Source organism: Podarcis tiliguerta, assembly GCF_965153285.1.
Source record: "Podarcis tiliguerta genome assembly, chromosome: 12".
In the NCBI taxonomy this organism is placed as follows: Eukaryota; Metazoa; Chordata; class Lepidosauria; order Squamata; family Lacertidae; genus Podarcis; species Podarcis tiliguerta.
The window spans coordinates 55,982,573-56,000,113 of record NC_139545.1 but is presented as its reverse complement, the minus strand read 5'-3'; the positions used below and the strand labels follow the sequence as shown (position 1 = coordinate 56,000,113).

Genomic DNA, 17,541 nt, shown 5'->3' with positions numbered 1-17,541 from the left:
AAATCTGGCCTTGACAGGGCTGTTAATACACAATGGCGTCACTCTGAGCTTGGTTTAACCTCACCTGATCTCTAAAATGTAGTTGCTTCTGTTCCCCCTCTCTGTTAAACAGCTCCTAAAGTGGCCAACAGGGAAAAAATTGCCATTAAAATCTATAATTTATTTGCAAGGTTCCCATTAAAAAGAAAATAATCTCTCTCTCTCTCCTCCCACCTCGCAGTTTCAAAAGTTAAACATTTAACAGCAGCAGGTAGCATTTTAGAGCTAGGTTTCCCAAAGTTAGGTCTGTAGCTGTTTTTGGACTACAATTCCCATCATCCCTGACCTGACCACTGGTCCTGCTAGCTAGGGAGGATGGGAGTTGTAGTCAGTGCTTTTTTTCTGGGGGTACGCATACCCCTAAACATTTTGTGAATCTTTGAACTTCTGTCCATCTGCTGTATTTATTTTCCCCGATTTGAACTATAAAATGGTGATTTTCTTGAGTCAAAATGAGAGTACCCCCTAAACATTTTTTTAAAGAAAAAAAGCACTGACTACAACTCCCATCATCTACATGGTTGTAGTCAAAAAACAGCTAGGGACCCAAGTTTGGGAACCCTGTTTTAGAGCATCTTCTGAGTAGGATGCTTTGTAGCCTAAATGAGAGAAGAATGAGCTTAACCAAATCCCAGTGATAGTGTGTGCATTAAGTCTCTGTGTGACTGTGATGGTTTGTGTTGAATGTATATCTCTGTTAAAGGTAAAGGGACCACTGGCCATTAGGTCCAGTCGTGGCCGACTCTGGGGTGGCAGCGCTCATCTCGCTTTATTGGCCGAGGGAGCCGGCGTACAGCTTCCGGGTCATGTGGCCAGCATGACTAAGCCGCTTCTGGCAAACCAGAGCAGTGCACGGAAACACCGTTTACCTTTCCGCCAGAGCGGTACCTATTTATCTACATGCACTGGCGTGCTTTCGAACTGCTAGGTGGGCAGGAGCAGGGACCGAGCAACGGGAGCTCACCCCGTCACGGGGATTTGAACCGCTGACCTTCTGATCGGCAAGTCCTAGTTAGCTCTGTGGTTTAACCCACAGCGCCACCCGCGTCCCCATATCTCTGTTAAGAGTGTGCAAATCTGGCCTCACTTTTGGCTCTGGCCCTGTCCACTGTTGAAAATCACCCTGGGGGCCATCAGAGAAAAGACCCTGCCTTTATTAATCACCAGACCTCAGATTGCAGGGTATACAGAGCAGGGCTTGAAGAGACAGTGGGCAGGTTTATAGGGAATTCCGTGGTTCTTGAAAGGCCAGGGTCCTCTTTCAACAAGCCATTTAAGTGGAGATTTTTATGCATTTATGCAGATGAATCCCTCAAATCCCTTTTTCTTGCTTTAGCCTTGGTTTCATTGGTTCTAGATAGCACTTTTGTTTTAATGGATATCGTTTTTATATTATAAATAGCGTGTACTGCTTAAAGTTCTTTAAAATATTAAAGGGCTCAGAAATGCCCTTAAAGCCCTAAATGGATTTGGTCCTGTATACCTGAAGGAGTGTCTCCACCCCCATCGTTCTGCCCGGACACTGAGGTCAAGCTCCAAGGGCCTTCTGGCGGTTCCCTCCCTGCGAGAAGCCAAGTTACAGGGAAGCAGGCAGAGGGCCTTCTCGGTGGTGGCGCCCGCCCTGTGGAACGCCCTCCCACCAGATGTCAAAGAGAAAAACAACTACCTGACTTTTAGAAGACATCTGAAGGCAGCCCTGTTCAGGGAAGCTTTTAATGCTTTACAAACTACAGTGGTACCTCAGGTTACATACGCTTCAGGTTAGAGACTCAACTAACACAGAAATAGTACCTCGTGTTAAGAACTTTGCTTCAGGATGAGAACAGAAATCGTGCTCCGGCGGTGCGGCGGCAGCAGGAGGCCCCATTAGCTAAAGTGGAGCTTCAGGTTAAGAACAGTTCAGGTTAAGAACGAACCTCCGGAACGAATTAAGTACTTAACCTGAGGAACCACTGTATTTTAATCTTTTGTTGGAAGCCACCCAGAGTGGCTGGGGAAACCCAGCCAGATGGGCGAGGTATAAATAAGAAATTAATTATTATTAATTATTATTATTATTATTATTATTATTATTATTATTATTATTATTATTATTATTATTAAAGGCCCAACTAGTCCACCCACCCGGTGGACGCGGGTGGCGCTGTGGGTAAAAGCCTCAGAGCCTAGGGCTTGCCGATTGAAAGGTCGGCGGTTCGAATCCCCGCGGCGGGGTGCGCTCCCGTTGTTCGGTCCCAGCGCCTGCCAACCTAGCAGTTCGAAAGCACTCCCGGGTGCAAGTAGATAAATAGGGACCGCTTACTAGCGGGAAGGTAAACGGCGTTTCCGTGTGCGGCTCTGGCTCGCCAGAGCAGCGATGTCACGCTGGCCACGTGACCCGGAAGTGTCTCCTGACAGCGCCGGCCCTGGCCTCTTGAGTGAGATGGGCGCACAACCCTAGAGTCTGTCAAGACTGGCCCGTACGGGCAGGGGTACCTTTATCTTTACCTTTAGTCCACCCACCCACATGCCTTGGGCACTGAACATGGGTCCTGCTCCTTAGCTTTCTCCCAGAATTCTCTGGGGCACTCAGGAGTTCCTTGGCGGATGGATGTCAGCAAATAAATGGTGCCCTTCAAGTAGAATCAGAGACTCAGATTCCAGCCTTCATTTCCTTTGTGTCTCTCCTAGGCGGGAATTGCAACACGGTCCTCGTAGCCAACATCTGCAGTGAAGCCATCCACATTGTGGAGACGGTAAGCCTCCTGGCGGGCACTCAAGGGACTGAGACATGGATAGAAGTGAAGTGACCGTTCCAGGTGCTTAGGGCACATGCACCCAAAATGCAAAACTGGGATTGTTTGAAGGCAGGGAGCCCCAATGTAGCAGCCTCCATATGGACTACAGCTCCCCATCACCCCTGGCCTTTGGTCGTGCTGGTTGGGTTTGATGGCAGCTGGAGTCTGGAAATTGCTGGAGGGCATCACGGGCAGGGTATAAATAAAATATTCTTATTCTTATTCTTATTGGGTACCCCTGGTTTAAGGTGTGCTCTACATAGGCAGCAGAACGAGAGTGGACTGTTCCACTTTAGACTGCCGGTGGGATATCTGTGCAACACCACTTTTATTTTATTTTTTTTAAATAATTTTTATTGCTTTTTGCACAAACATTCCAAAACCAAAAAAACCCCACAAAAAACAGAAACATACAAGCCAATATAATACAATAAAAGAAAAAAAAGAAAAAGCACTACATAACACTAAACAAAACACATAACCAAACAAAACAATTTAAAACACTCAAACACTTTCAATGTCTTTCATTCACTTGTTTCACTGACCTCCTCACACCTCCCTTTTTGTATTCTGCTTCTGTCAAATGTTTCAGCAATTCCTTTCCATCTTCCTCTGTTATCTGTCAAATAATTATCTTAACACATTCTAACCTTATTTTACTTTTAAAATTCCATTAATCTATTTATACTTAAATCCTTATAACATTTCTACTGAAGCCAAATAACTTAATTCCAACATTTTAACATTCATTAATTTTGCAGTATTTCTGTAGATAATCTTTAAATTTTCTCCAGTCTTCTTCCACCAACTCCTCTCCCTGGTCTCGGATTCTGCCAGTCATTTCTGCTAGTTCCATGTAGTCCATCACCTTCATCTGCCATTCTTCCAGAGTGGGTAAATCTTGTGTCTTCTAATACTTCGCAATAAGTATTCTTGCTGCTGTTGTTGCGTACATAAAAAAGTTCTGTCCTTCTTTAACACCAATTGGCCGACCATGCCCAGGAGATAGGCCTCTGGTTTCTTCAGAAAGGTATATTTGAATACCTTTTTCATTTCATTATAAATCATCTCCCAGAATGTGCAACACCACTTTTAGCCCACCTGCACTGGGTTCCACGTTGGGGCATGTGCAGAGTGCCCATTAGGGTATACAGTCTGCAACCTGAATTCTCCTGTATGTGATTGAACCCCACCCATACACCGGTCCTGAAAGACCTACACTGGCGCCCAGTATGTTTCTGGGCACAATTCAAAGTGTTGGTTCTGACCTTTAAAGCCCTCAACGGCCGCAAAGGCCCAGTAGACCTGAAGGAGCGTCTCCACCCCCATCGTTCTGCCCGGACACTGAGGTCCAGCTCCGAGGGCCTTCTGGCAGTTCCTTCACTGCGAGAAGTGAAGTTACAGGGAACCAGGCAGAGGGCCTTCTCGGTGGTGGTGCCCGCCCTATGGAACGCCCTCCCACCAGATGTAGGTATATGTAATAGGCTTATGTTACAAAACGAAAATGGATTTTGAATTTGGAAAAAAGAAGTACAAAGATTCACAAACTGTTTAGGAGTATGCATTCCCCTGCATCCCCCCAGAAAAAAAGCACTGAGCACACCTAACTTACCATCTTTTCTGTCCTTTTTTCTCTGCATAAACCCGTATACATTAACATGCCAGTCCATTTCCAAGCCTCTTTAAGAGCAAGGGTGGGGAACTGGATTTTTCCCCTGCCCCCCCGGCACTGGAACCTTGAGGTGAAGGGCAGATAGGAATTCAAAATAATTATTTGGCATTCAGATAGGCTCTTGGGCATGGTTTTCTTGACTCCAGGACAATTGCTAAGTGACATTCATTTCTCTTCAGCTGTCCACGCTGCGTTTTGCCACCAGGATGAAATGGGTGACCACTGAGCCAATTGTGAACGAAAAAATAAACCCTGAGGTAGGTGCTACCCTGTGTGGGCAATTCCGCTGGCTGGCTGGCTGGGAAGAGAGGTTTGGTCAGTGGATGAGTGGTTAGTAGGACGTGGGTGGCGCTGTGGTCTAAACCACCGAGCCTCTTGGGCTTGCTGATCAGAAGGTCGGCGGTTCGAATCCCTGCAACGGGGTGAGCTCCCATTGGTCGGTCCCAGCTCCTGCCCACCTAGCAGTTCAAAAGCACACCAGTGCAAGTAGATGAATAGGTACTGCTGTGGCAGGAAGGTAAACGGCGTTTCCGTGTGCTGCTCTGGTTTCCGTCACGGTGTCCCGTTGCGCCAGAAGCGGTTTAGTCCTGCTGGCCACACGACCCGGAAAGCTGTCTGTGGACAAACGCCGGCTCCCTTGGCCTGAAAGTGAGATGAGCGCCGCAACCCCATAGCCGCCTTTGACTGGACTTAACCGTCCAGGGGTCCTTTACCTTTACCTTACTATAATAATAATAATAATACAGTGATACCTCTGGTTGCGAATGGGATCAGTTCCAGAGGCCCATTCACAACCTGAAAAGAGCTCAGCCTGAATTGCTGTATCTGCGCAAGGTGCACGGTGCAATTTGGTGTTTGTGTTCATGCACAAAGCGCGATTTAGCACTGTGCATGCGCGAGCGGCAAAACCCGGAAGTAACCCCTTCTGAGTTGCTGTGGGACGCAACCTGAAAAGACGTAATCTGAAGCGTCCGTAACATGAGGTATGACTGTAGTAATAATAATAATAATAATAATAATAATAATAATAATAATAATAATTTATTACTTATACCCCGCCCTTCTGGCTGTGTTTCCCCAGCCACTCTGGGCGGCTTCCAACAGGAGATTAAAAATACATTAAAACATCAGTCATTAGGGACGCGGGTGGCGCTGTGGGTTAAACCACAGAGCCTAGGACTTGCCGATCAGAAGGTCGGTGGTTCGAATCCCCGCCACGGAGTGAGCTCCCGTTGCTCGGTCCCTGCTCCTGCCAACCTAGCAGTTCGAAAGCACATCAAAGTGCAAGTAGATAAATAGGTACCGCTACGGTGGGAAGGTAAACGGTGTTTCCATGCGCTGCTCTAAAAAAAACAACCAAAAAAAAAAACATCAGTCATTAAAAAACTTTCCTAAACAGTAGGAAGTGAATGGGGTCACTAACTGCTTGGGCTGTGAGACCCTACCTGCACATGGTTCGTGGGTGAGCGTCTCGCACGGGGATTCGAACCGCCGACCTTCTGATCGGCAAGCCCTAGGCTCTGTGGTTTAACCCACAGCACCACCCGCGTCCCTTCAATAGTTGTAAGTCACCCTGATTATTGCAAATGCGCCGGAAGGCTGTTTCTTAATTTCTGCAATAAAAATAGAACAAATAGAATAAATATAGCGATATAAATCTCTTCTTGCTGGCTGAGGTAGAGTAGGGGAGATGACGGCAACCAGGAAGGACTGGAAAGTGAAACGCAGCTCTGGATCTTTCTACTTCTCTCTCTCTCTCTCTTTCCCGCTTCACTCTCACCTTTCCTTCTCTCCCTTTGCTTAGCGAATGGTGAAAATTCTGGAAAAAGAAGTCCTTTACCTGAAGGAGGAGCTGGCCATGCACAACAGCCTGGTGAGAAACAGCCTCTGGGGACGCAGTTAGGCTTTGAAAATGACCGCCTGTCAAGGATTATTTAGCTGTGATTCCTGCATTTCCGGGGGTTGGACTAGATATTCCCTTCCAGCTGCATGATTCGGTGATGGTGGCATCACCCAACCCAGATTGGGCCAGCTACCGATAAAGGGATGGTGAGGAAACTTTAATACACAGCGTGGGGTGGGCAGCTGGACTGTGTTTCTCTCCCTTTTCCCCATAAACTGTTCTTAGCCACTTTTCTCCCGGCCCTGGAGAGTGAGGGAGAATTTGATTCACATTTGTCTCAGTTTATCGTTTATCTCAGTGAAGACCTTACCTGGAAAATCAATACAGCCCAGGTGGTTAAGAAAGCCCAACAGAGACTCCATCTCAGAGTACAGTGGTGCCTTGCAAGACGAAATTAATTCGTTCCGTGAGTCTCTTCGTCTAGCGGTTTTTTCGTCTTGCGAAGCAACCCTATTAGCAGATTAGCGCTGTTAGCAGTTTAGCGGCTATTAAAGGCTTAGCGGCTTAGCGGCTTAGCTGCTAAAAGGCTATTAGCGGTTTAGCGGCTTAGAAAAAGGGGTGGGGAGCGGAAAAAAATCTCAAGACTCGCAAGACATTTTCGTCTTGCGAAGCAAGCCCATAGGGAAATTCGTCCTGCGAAGCGCATCGAAAAACGGAAAACCCTTTTGTCTAGCGGGTTTTCCGTCTTGCGAGGCATTTGTCTTGCGGGGCACCACTGTATTGCGGAAGAACAATGTCAATCAACATTTGATGATCTCCTTCTGCCGGTCCACAATAGAAGGTGTCCTTTCCTACTGCATCACGGTGTGGGACGCTGGTTTGACATCATCTGATAGGAAGTGCCTACAGAGGGTGGTGAATACAGCACAAGATATTATGGGCTGTCCCGTGAATCCGCCAGATGAAATAGCGGAAGAGCGTTGCCTCAGGAGAGTGAGGAAAATTCTCAGGGATGATTATTTACACCCTGGCCAGCACTTTCTTGATCTCCTGCCCTCGGGCAGAAGATATAGAAGCCGGATTAGTCGCACCAACAGGGTAAAGAACAGCTTCTATCCGTGGGCTGTTAGGCTGCTGAAGGAAAAGATAACAACAGGGCAGCTGACTTTTGGGTTTGGTGGGTGTGCGTCAGTAAACGAGGGGAATTAAGACTAAGAGAGCCGAGTGGGGGGTGCTCGTCTAATCTCACTGTATACAAGTTGTACAAGTGACAATAAGGTATTTCAATTTCAATTCAATTTCAAGGCAAATCTGCCAAACCCAAAACAATATACGAAGCAAAGCAGAGCTGTCCTTTGAAATTCAGATTTCTCCGAATTTTGTACTGCAGTTGTCCAGCCATAGAAACAAGCAACACGCACACATCATAATGGGCAGCTTTTTGCTACAAGGCTGGTTGGTATAGTGCAATGACTAAGAGACTGAGATATGACTCATGAAGACCCTGGTCCAGATCTTGTGTTAGCCGTAACTTCACTGGGTTGGTCATTCTCTTGGGTTCTGTCCTGCCGCATCTGCCACAACCTGGTGATATCACTCAGCTATTTAAGGAAGATGCCGTATATCAGGTCAGACCAATTCAATTTCTGGTCCTACCTGGAGATGACAGGGATTGAACCTGCGACCTTCTGTGTGCAAACAGTTGCTCCAGCTTTTACCGTACATTGCTGTTGTAAATTCTGCAGCAAGCTAATGTCTTTGAAATGCTTTGCATACTCTAAAGTGCCAGAAATGCTAATAGCATTCCAGCTGTCCATGGTGTGTAGATGGCCCTACCTTTAGGCAAGCAATTGAAGGTTGTACAGTTGTACAGTTGTACAATTGAAGGTTGTACAGTGGGGAAGCTGGCTGTGGTCTTCACTGCCTAATGACATTCTGGGCACCACAATTTAAGGAGGAGGTTGACTTGCTGGAACGGGTGCAGAGATAGCCCAACCGAAATGATTAAGTGTCAGGAAACCAAGCCTTAGGATGAATGGTTGAGGGAGCTGGGTATGTTTAGCCTGGAAAAGAGCAGGCTGAGAGGAGATATAATAGCCATCTCAAGGGCTAGGCCATGGAAGATGGAGCAAACTTGCTTTCTCCTGCTCTGGAGGGTAGGACTCGAAGCAATGAATTCAAGTTACAAGATGAGATTCCAACGAAGCATCAGAAAGGACTTTCTGGCAGTGAGAGCTGCTAGACCAGGATTAGGCAACCTAAGGCCCATGGCCACAAGCAGCCCATGAAGGTCATTTCACCAGCCCACAAGCCGCCCCCAAACCAAGCCGGCAAGTCCTCACGCGCTGCGCTAAATCACGGCGAGTTCCCATGCGCTGCGCTAAATGGACTATGCAGAATTGGATAAATTAACAGGAAGGATTCGAAACCTGCGGGACCAGAGATTCTTAGAAGACTGGAGTAAATATATGAACTATTTGAAAAGAAATTGTAATGAGCAGATTATGCTAGTAGGATTGCAAGAAGTTCTGTACGGAGGACTATCTGAAATATTTCAAGAAAGACTGTGAGGAGAATTATTAGTTAATGATAATTAAGAGTAATAGAGAACTTAAGAAATGCAGAATAAGTGATAAAGAACGGAAAATCATCAGAGGTGATGACAGAAGTCTAAAATAATGTATAAGATAAGAAGCTATGTTATATGATTGTCGGAAATAATATGTTACAAAAACTAATAAAAGTGTGTGTGTGTATATATATATATATATATATATATATATATATATATAATCAGCACAGTGCAGGAACTCGCTTCCGCAGTGCCGGAAATCGTGTCTGCGCATGCTCAGACGCTGAAAATGGCGTATGCGCAGTTGCCAGAAATTGAGGCCGCGCACATGATCTGGGCCACAGAGGGATGTCTGCTGGAGTAAACTGGCCCAGGCGAGGTAAACCTTGCTGGCCCCTGAGTTAGACAGTGGAACCAACTCCCTCGGGAGGTTGTGGACTCTCCTTCCTTGGAGATTTTAAAGTGATGGCCATCTGTCATGGATGCTTTAGCCGAGATCCCTGCATTGGGTTGGACTAGAGCAGCGGTTCTCAACCCGTGGGTTCCCAGGTGTTGTTGGACTACAACTCCCATCATCCCTGAGCTCTAGCCTTGCTAGCTAGGGGTGATGGGAGCTATAGTTCAACAACATCTGGGGACCCACAGGTTGAGAGAGGCTGGACTAGAGGATCTTGGGGGGGCCTTCCAACTCTACGATTCTGTGAAGCATTGGACGGAAAACGATTTTGGCATGGCCAGGAGAACGTCTAGCATTATGGAGAACAGGGATGGGCCTGTCTCTGCCCCGTCACGTAACGGCCGACCTTCTGTTTTCTTATGCTTGCAGCTCAACCGTCCTCCAGTGTCTTACGAGCCCCTGAATGAAATCCAGGTGGCAGAGATCAGCTCTCAAGTCCGCCGTTACCTCGATGGAACCATAGATGAGTTAGATGTAGGTACAGTCATACCTCATGTTACATTTGCTTCAGGTTGCGACCCGCGGCAACCCAGAAGGATCAGAAAGGGTTACTTCTGGGTTTTGCCGCTTGCGCATGCACAGATGTGCAAAATGATGTCACGCGCATGTGCAGAAGCAGCGAATCGCGACCCTCACATGCTCATGTTGTGAACGGGCCTCTGGAACGGATCCCGTTCACAACCAGGGGTACCACTGTAATTGTCATCTTGCAGATCCGGGGGGTGTCCTCAGAGATGAGTTGGGCAAATCATAGTTTCTTGCTCATTCGGAAGCAGTGAGGCACAAGGCAGGGCCATATACCGTATTTTTCGCTCTATAAGACGCACCAGACCACAAGACGCACCTAGTTTTTGAAGGAGGAAAACAAGAAAAAAAATATTCTGAATCTCAGGAGCCAGAACAGCAAGAGGGATCTCTGCGCAGTGAAAGCAGCAATCCCTCTTGCTGTTCTGGCTTCTGGGATAGCTGCGCAGCCTGCATTCGCTCCATAAGACGCACACACATTTCCCCTTACTTTTTAGGAGGGAAAAAGTGAGTCTTATAGAGCAAAAAATACAGTAGATTAAGGGGAGATAGATTAAGGGGAGATCAGGCCAAAGGCCCCTTATCTAACATACTATTCTCATAGCAGCCAACCAAGTCCCTCAGCAGGAAGCTAATTTGACCCTCTCATCCATGGGTAGGCAAACTAAGGCCCGGGGGCCGGATCCAGCCCAATCACCTTCTAAATCCGACCCGCGGACGGTCTGGGAATCTGTGTTTTTACATGAGTAGAATGTGTCCTCTTATTTGAAATGCATCTCTGGGTTATTTGTGGGGCATAGGAATTCGTTCATTTCCCCCTCCAAAATATAGTCCGGCCCCCCACAAGGTCTGAGGGACAGTGGACCGGCCCCCTGCTGAAAAGGTTTGCTGACCCCCACTCTCGTTTTACCGTGAAACATTTGATAACGTTGGCCAGGGCTTCCTGCCTCATTATGTCATTCCCTCTGCTTTGCCAGATTTTGAGCATCAGACAAATCCACGAAATATTCAACCAGTTCAAAATGATTTTGGGGTAAGTGCTTTGGCTCGCCTGTGCTTACATTCCGCTGACACCTGCACTTAGAAACCCTTTGCTGGTATTTGTAATTCTCACTCACAACGTCCACCTACGATGCCGTTGTCAGGGCGATCCAAGTCCCGGCTGAGGACGTCGGGACCGGGGGCAAGATGGTGGGGTGGGAGCAGGAACGAGAGTCCAGAAGCCAGGCGTCCGAGGGTCAGGAAGTAAGGAGTCACAAAGTCAAGGGTCCGAGTGTCGAGAATCAAGGAGTCACGAAGTCAAAGGTCCGAGGGTCGAGAAGCAATGAGTCACAAAGTCAAGGGTCCAAGGGTCGAGAAGCAAAGAGTCACGAAGTCAAGGGTTCGAGTGTCGAGAATCAAGGAGTCACAAAGTCAAGGGTCCGAGGGTCAAGAAGCAAGGAGTCACAAAGTCAAGGGTCCGAGGTTCGAGAATCAAGGAGTCACAAAGTCAAAGGTCCGAGGGTCAAGAAGCAAGTAGTCACGAAGTCAGGGGTCCGAGGGTCGAGAATCAAGGAGTCACAAAGTCAAGGGTCCAAGGGTCGAGAAACAAGGAGTCACAAAGTCAAGGGTCCAAGGGTCGAGAAGCAAGGAATCACAAAGTCAAGGGTCTGAGAGTCGAGAGTCAAGGAGCCAAGGTCCCAGGATCAGAAAGCAAGAAGCCAAACACAGCAAGACAGGAAACGTGTTGCTATGGCAAAGAGCCGAAGGGAAATGCTGACCTTATATCCCTTCCCAGCTCTTGCCACCAGGTGCAGTGAGTTACCAATCAGCCTCACCTGTGCGGCCGCGCCTTGCCTCTCCAGAACAAACTTAGGAAGGCCCCAGTCCTGCGAAGCCCTACTGGTCACAGGGCCTGGCTCCTGCACGTACTCCTGGCACAGTGGAGCAGGGGTAGCGGGTGCAGGATGCGGCCGCGACAGCTCAGCCCAACGGTATGGGTGCGTGTTTCTCTTTTTTAGCCAGCAAGAGCAGGAAGTGGAGGCCAGGCTGCGGAATAAATACACGCTGATAGACAAAAACGACTACGCAACCCTGTCTGCAGTTCAAAAGGTTGGTGTTTGTGCACTAGCACACGTGTGTGAGAGAGAGGGAGGGAGGGAGGGAGCCCGAGATCATTGGGCTGGAACCCAGAGCCAGGTTCAACATTTGCGTTTTAATTCTTCTATATTTGGTTCCACTTCAAGGTCCACCCCCCGGAAAACTTATGGCCCCCTACAATGAGAGGCATTGCAGCCCAGCAACATTTTGCAGACCACACATTCCACATGGCTCTGTTTGCCCACATCAGAAAAACACGGTTCAATAATAATAATAATAATAATAATAATAATAATAATAATAATTTATTATTTATACCCCGCCCACCTGGCTGAGTTTCCCCAGCCACTCTGGGCGGCTCCCAATCAAGTGTTAAAAACAGTACAGCGTTAAATATTAAAAACTTCCCTGAACAGGGCTGCCTTCAGATGTCTTTTAAAGATAGGATAGCTGCTTATTTCCTTCGCATCTGAAGGGAAGGCGTTCCACAGGGCGGGCACCACTACCGAGAAGGCCCTCGGTCTGCTTCCTTGTAACCTCACTTGTCGCAAGGAGGGAACCGCCAGAAGGCCCTCAGAGCTGGATCTCAGTGTCCGGGCTGAATGATGGGGGTGGAGACACTCCTTCAGGCATACTGGGCCGAGGCCGTTTAGGGCTTTCAAGGTCAACACCAACACTTTGAATTGTGCTCGGAAACGTACTGGGAGCCAATGCAGATCTCTCAGGACCGGTGTTATATGGTCTTGGCGGCCACTCCCAGTCACCAGTCTAGCTGCCGCATTCTGGATTAATTGCAGTTTCCGGGTCACCTTCAAAGGCAGCCCCACGTAGAGCGCGTTGCAGTAGTCCAAGCGGGAGATAACTAGAGCATGCACCACTCTGGCGAGACAGTCTGCGGGCAGGTAGGGTCTTAGCCTGCGTACCAGGTGCAGCTGGTAGACAGTGTTTCCGTGTCCCAGCCAATTTCCACTCCTAACCTGCCTCCCAAATTTAAACCCATGGAATCCAATTCAATGGAATAATCCTGGTATCCTAAAAACAGAGGCAGCAATGCTTCTGAATTTTTTGCTGGAAACTGCAGGAGACAGTGGGCTCTTGTGCTCAGATCCTGCTTGCAAACATCCCATAATAAGCACCTCTCCTCTCATGTTCTGATGTCCTCAGAGTTTGGGCTTGTGTGTATGTATGTAAGTTGCTGGAGAGGCGGCAGATTTCCCCATGAGTGGAATCCCAGCTGCAGATTCCAGGGGCAGAGATTTGAAACCGCTAAGCAGCCCCTCCGATCTCCACTGTCGCCAGGCAGGACTGGTTGATGCCGAGGGCCACCTGGTTGGGGAAGTTGACGGGCAAGGTTTTGGCATCGGAGTCGCTCCTTTCTCATCCAAGCCCGGCGGGAAGAAAACGAAAGCAAAGAGAGGCAAGGAGCAAGTCAGGTTGGTTCCCTCCTGTTCCCACAGTCAGGCGTCTCCAGTTCGGATTTCTTACGCTCCCGTGGGCCGTGGAAAATGCGGAGCCCTGAGCATTGCTTCTTTGCCTGCTGTAGTGGCGGGCTTGGGGGGGTTGGCAGCTGGGTTGTGGACCCTCCTGTGGCCGAGACAGGAGCCAGTGTGGGCAAAACCAGGGCTCCTCTGTGCCCCCTCACTGCAGATTAAATACAGCACTGCACAAAATAAGGGGAAAGGAGGTGGCCAGAGAGATAAAATAATAACAATTTATTTATACCCCGCCCATCTGGCTGGGTTTCCCCAGTGGCTTCCAACAAAGTATTCAAATACAATAGCCTATTAAACATTAAAAGCTTCCCTAAACAGGGCTGCCTTCAGATGTCTTCTAAAAGTTTGGTAGTTGTTCTTCTCTTTGACATCTGGTGGGAGGGCGTTCCACAGGGAGGGCGCCACTACCGAGAAGGCCCTCTGCCTGGTTCCCTGTAACTTGGCTTCTCGCAGTGAGGGAACCGCCAGAAGGTCCTTGGCGATGGACCTCAGTGTCCGGGCAGAACAATGGGGGTGGAGACGCTCCTTCAGATATACTGGGCCGAGACTGTTTAGGGCTTTAAAGGTCAACACCAACCCTTTGAATTGAGCTCAGAAGTATCCTGGGAGCCAATGTAGGTCTTTCAAGACCGGTGTTATATGATCCCGGCGGCCACCCCCAGTCACCAGTTTAGCTGCCGCATTCTGGATTAGTTGTAGTTTCCGGGTCATCTTCAAAGGTAGCCCCACATAGAGTGCATTGCAGTAGTCCAAGTGGGAGATAACTAGAGCAGGCACCACTTTGACGAGACAGTCTGCTGGCAGGGAGGGTCTCAGCCTGCATACCAGGTGGAGCTGATAAACAGCTGCCCTGGACACAGAATTGACCTGTACCTCCATGGACAGGTGTGAGTCCAAAATGACTCCCAGGCTGCGCACCTGGTCCTTCAGAGGCACAGTTACCCCATTCAGGACCAGGGAGTCCTCCACACCCACCTGCCCCTGTCCCCCCAAAACAGTACTTCTGTCTTGTCAGGATTCAACCTCAGTCTGTTAGCCGCCATCCATCCTCCAACCGAGAAAGGGAGAATTATGTATCTTCCTGATCCCTGAATCGGGAGAGGAACAGAGCAGGTCTTGAACAGAGCAGGCGTCCTGGACTGGTTGGACGCAGAGGAATGGTAGGAGGAACCAGCAGGGGGGACCCCCTAAGGGAAGAAAGCTCAAAGCCCAGGGAGTGGTGGTGGTGGGAAGACTGGGAGGAGGAGGTGTCAGAAGCTGAAGAGGTAAGAGGGGTTAGTGGGCTGGGAGAATGGGGCCGAGGGGAGTCCAGAAGCAGAAACAGGAGAGTGGGATGAGGGAGGCCAAGAGGCAGAGTTGAATCAGGCTGGTGAAGAAGCATGGGTGTCTCCTCCTCACTGGTCTCCCAGAACCCAGAGAGGCATGAAGCGGGAGGAGCAAAGGCGGACATGCCGGCGTCGTCTAGGGTTGCTTGTGAAAGATCTGGGAGAGGAGGAGACTTAGGCGGCTGTGGGAAGGCCTTCAGTCTCCACAACTGCCTCATAGGGGCAAGACCTTCTGAGAAGAGCTGCTGTGCTCATTAGGCCGGACACTCCTGAGCAGATCCTGTTTATTGGTGACTTGCTCCTGATGGCGGAGCATGGATTGCAGGGGGCTGGATTAGATTATCCTTTGGCTCCTTCCCAACTCTACAATTCTCTGGTCCTGGCTCTGAGAACTGTATATACCGTATTTTTCGCTCCATAAGACACACTTTCCCCCTCCTAAAAAGTAAGGGGAAATGTGTGTGCATCTTATGGATCAAATGCAAGCAGGAGGCTCTGCTCAGCGCTCCCTTTAAAGAGCCGCATGGAGTGTGTGTGCGGCTCTTGGGGGCTTTTCCCTGAGGAGGGAGAAGGGCAGCCCATCAGTCCCTTCTCCCTCCTCAGGGAAAAGCCCCCAACACACAGCTCTTTAAAGGGAGCGTGGCTCTTGGGGGCTTTTCTGGGAGGTGGAGGAAGGGACTGACGGGCTGCCCTCTGCCCCTTCCCCCACCTCCCGCAAAAACCAGCAAGCGCCGCACACACGCTCCACGCGGCTCGTGAAAGGGAGCGCTGAGCAGAGCCTGGGATGCATACAGGCTCTGCTCAGCGCTCCCTTTAAAGAATTTTTTTTCCCTAGCTTTCCCCCTCTAAAAACTAGGTGCATCTTATGGAGCGAAAAATACGGTAATAAGCCCCCTTTCAGAGGCACCAAAGGCTCCCAGAGGGCCGGAAAGCTCTTGCAGGACTTTTGATCTCTTCATCACCGGTCTTCCCCTTGGCCAGCTTTGGGTGCTGGTCCTCAAAGCTGCATCCTCAAGTGCCCCAAACTAGAGCTGAGCACCTCCCAGTTTTGCTGAGGAAGGGTCAGGTCACGGCCTCAGTGGAGCTCAAGCTCAGCCCTGGATCCGGCCATATAACGTTGCCCTCTTCTTCTTTCCCAGTCCCACTCTGAAGAAGGAAGGCCTGGCGAGCCCTCTTTCTGGGAAGGACCTGGAGACGCTTTCGCCGTCCCGCAGCCAGGTAGGGGCAGTCACCAAGGACCCGGAGGCAAGGGAGGGCTTGATCCGCGAGCAGGACGCCGTCAGCTTCGAGACCCATCGCTCTGACTCCGCGCCAAGAGAGGAGCCCAGCACGAGGCCCAGGTTGGTTATTTGCCTCTTAAGGAGGTCGCAAGCCCTGCCTGTAGCCGACTAGGATGCGGTTCCGAAAACCGATGGTGGGGATGACTTGTTCTCTGCGCCTCTGCACGCACACCATTTTTATATTTCAAATTCACTCAAAGCCAGATCAAGGGGAGTAATAGTACAGTGGTGCCTCGCAAGACAAAAAGAATCCATTCCGCCAGTCTCTTCGTCTTGCGGTTTTTTCCGTCTTGCGAAGCAAGCCCATTAGCGGATTAGCGCTATTAGCAGTTTAGCGGCTATTAGCGGCTATTAAAGGCTTAAGGGATTAGCGGATTAGCTGCTAAAAGGCTATTAGCGGCTTAGATCAGCTGATAAGCGGCTTAGATCAGCTGTTAGGCGGCTTAGCCATCAGCTGTCAAGCGGCTTAGCTAACAGCTGTTAAGCAGCTTAGGGGCTTGGGAAAAAGGGGGGGAAGGGAAAAAAAACCCAGGAATCGCAAGGCATTTTCGTCTTGCGAAGCAAGCCCATAGCAAATTCGTTTTGCGAAGCACCTCCAAAACGGAAAACCCTTTCGTCTAGCGGGTTTTCCGTCTTGCGAGGCATTCGTCTTGCGGGGCACCACTGTACTGCTCTAGGCTGCCTCGGTCAAACCCCACCTGCAGTCCTGTGTCCAGTACTGGGCACTCCAGTTTCAGAAATCTCTGGGCGCCACAATTTAAGGAGGATATTGAGAAGGTGGGACGTGTAGAGAGGAGGACGACCAAGATGACCAGGGGTCTGGAAACCAATCTTGATGAGGAACGGTTGAAGGAGCTGGGTATGTTTAGCCTGGAAAAGAGGAGACTGAGAGGAGATAGGAGAGCCATCTTCAAATATCTTAAGGCAGCAATGGCCAAACTTGGCCCTCCAGCTGTTTTGGGACTACAACTCCCATCATCCCTGACCACTGGTCCTGTTAGCTAGGGATGATGGGAATTGTAGTCCCCAAACAGCTGGAGGGCCAAGTTTGGCCATCACCGTTTTCAGGGATGTCACATGGAAGAGGGAGCGAGCTTGTTTTCTCCTGCTGTGGAGGGTAGGACTCGAACCCATGGCTTCAAGTTCCAAGGAAGGAGATCCCGACTCGACACCAGCAAGAACTTTCTTATAGTAAGGGCAGTTCAATAGTGGGACCGACTTCCTCAGAAGGTTGTGGATTCTCCTTCATTGGAGGTTTTTAAACAGAGTTTGGATGGCTATCTTCATGGATGCTTTAGCTGATTCCTGCATTTTAGGGGGTTGGACAAGATGATAATAATAATTTATTATTTATACCCCACCCCTCTGGCTGGGCTTCCCCAACTATTCTGGGCGGCTTCCAACAGAATATTAAAATACAATAACCTATTAAACATTAAAAGCTTCCCTAAACAGGGCTGCCTTCAGATGTGTTCTAAA

The 17,541-nt window shown here is 49.2% G+C and overlaps 1 protein-coding gene across 2 annotated transcripts in view; it reads left to right on the top strand.

The window, feature by feature from the left end:
- The window catches only part of KIF9 (kinesin family member 9), a 41,762-nt gene that overhangs the window by 12,164 nt on the left and 12,057 nt on the right, over nt 1-17,541 (top strand). For both annotated transcript variants that reach the window (XM_083406270.1, XM_083406269.1), the window contains 8 exons: nt 2,710-2,774; nt 4,668-4,745; nt 6,293-6,361; nt 9,730-9,834; nt 10,863-10,918; nt 11,886-11,976; nt 13,264-13,397; nt 15,922-16,122. In XM_083406270.1, coding sequence (XP_083262396.1) covers nt 2,710-2,774; nt 4,668-4,745; nt 6,293-6,361; nt 9,730-9,834; nt 10,863-10,918; nt 11,886-11,976; nt 13,264-13,397; nt 15,922-16,122 — 799 coding nt within the window. The remainder of the gene's footprint in view (nt 1-2,709; nt 2,775-4,667; nt 4,746-6,292; nt 6,362-9,729; nt 9,835-10,862; nt 10,919-11,885; nt 11,977-13,263; nt 13,398-15,921; nt 16,123-17,541) is intronic.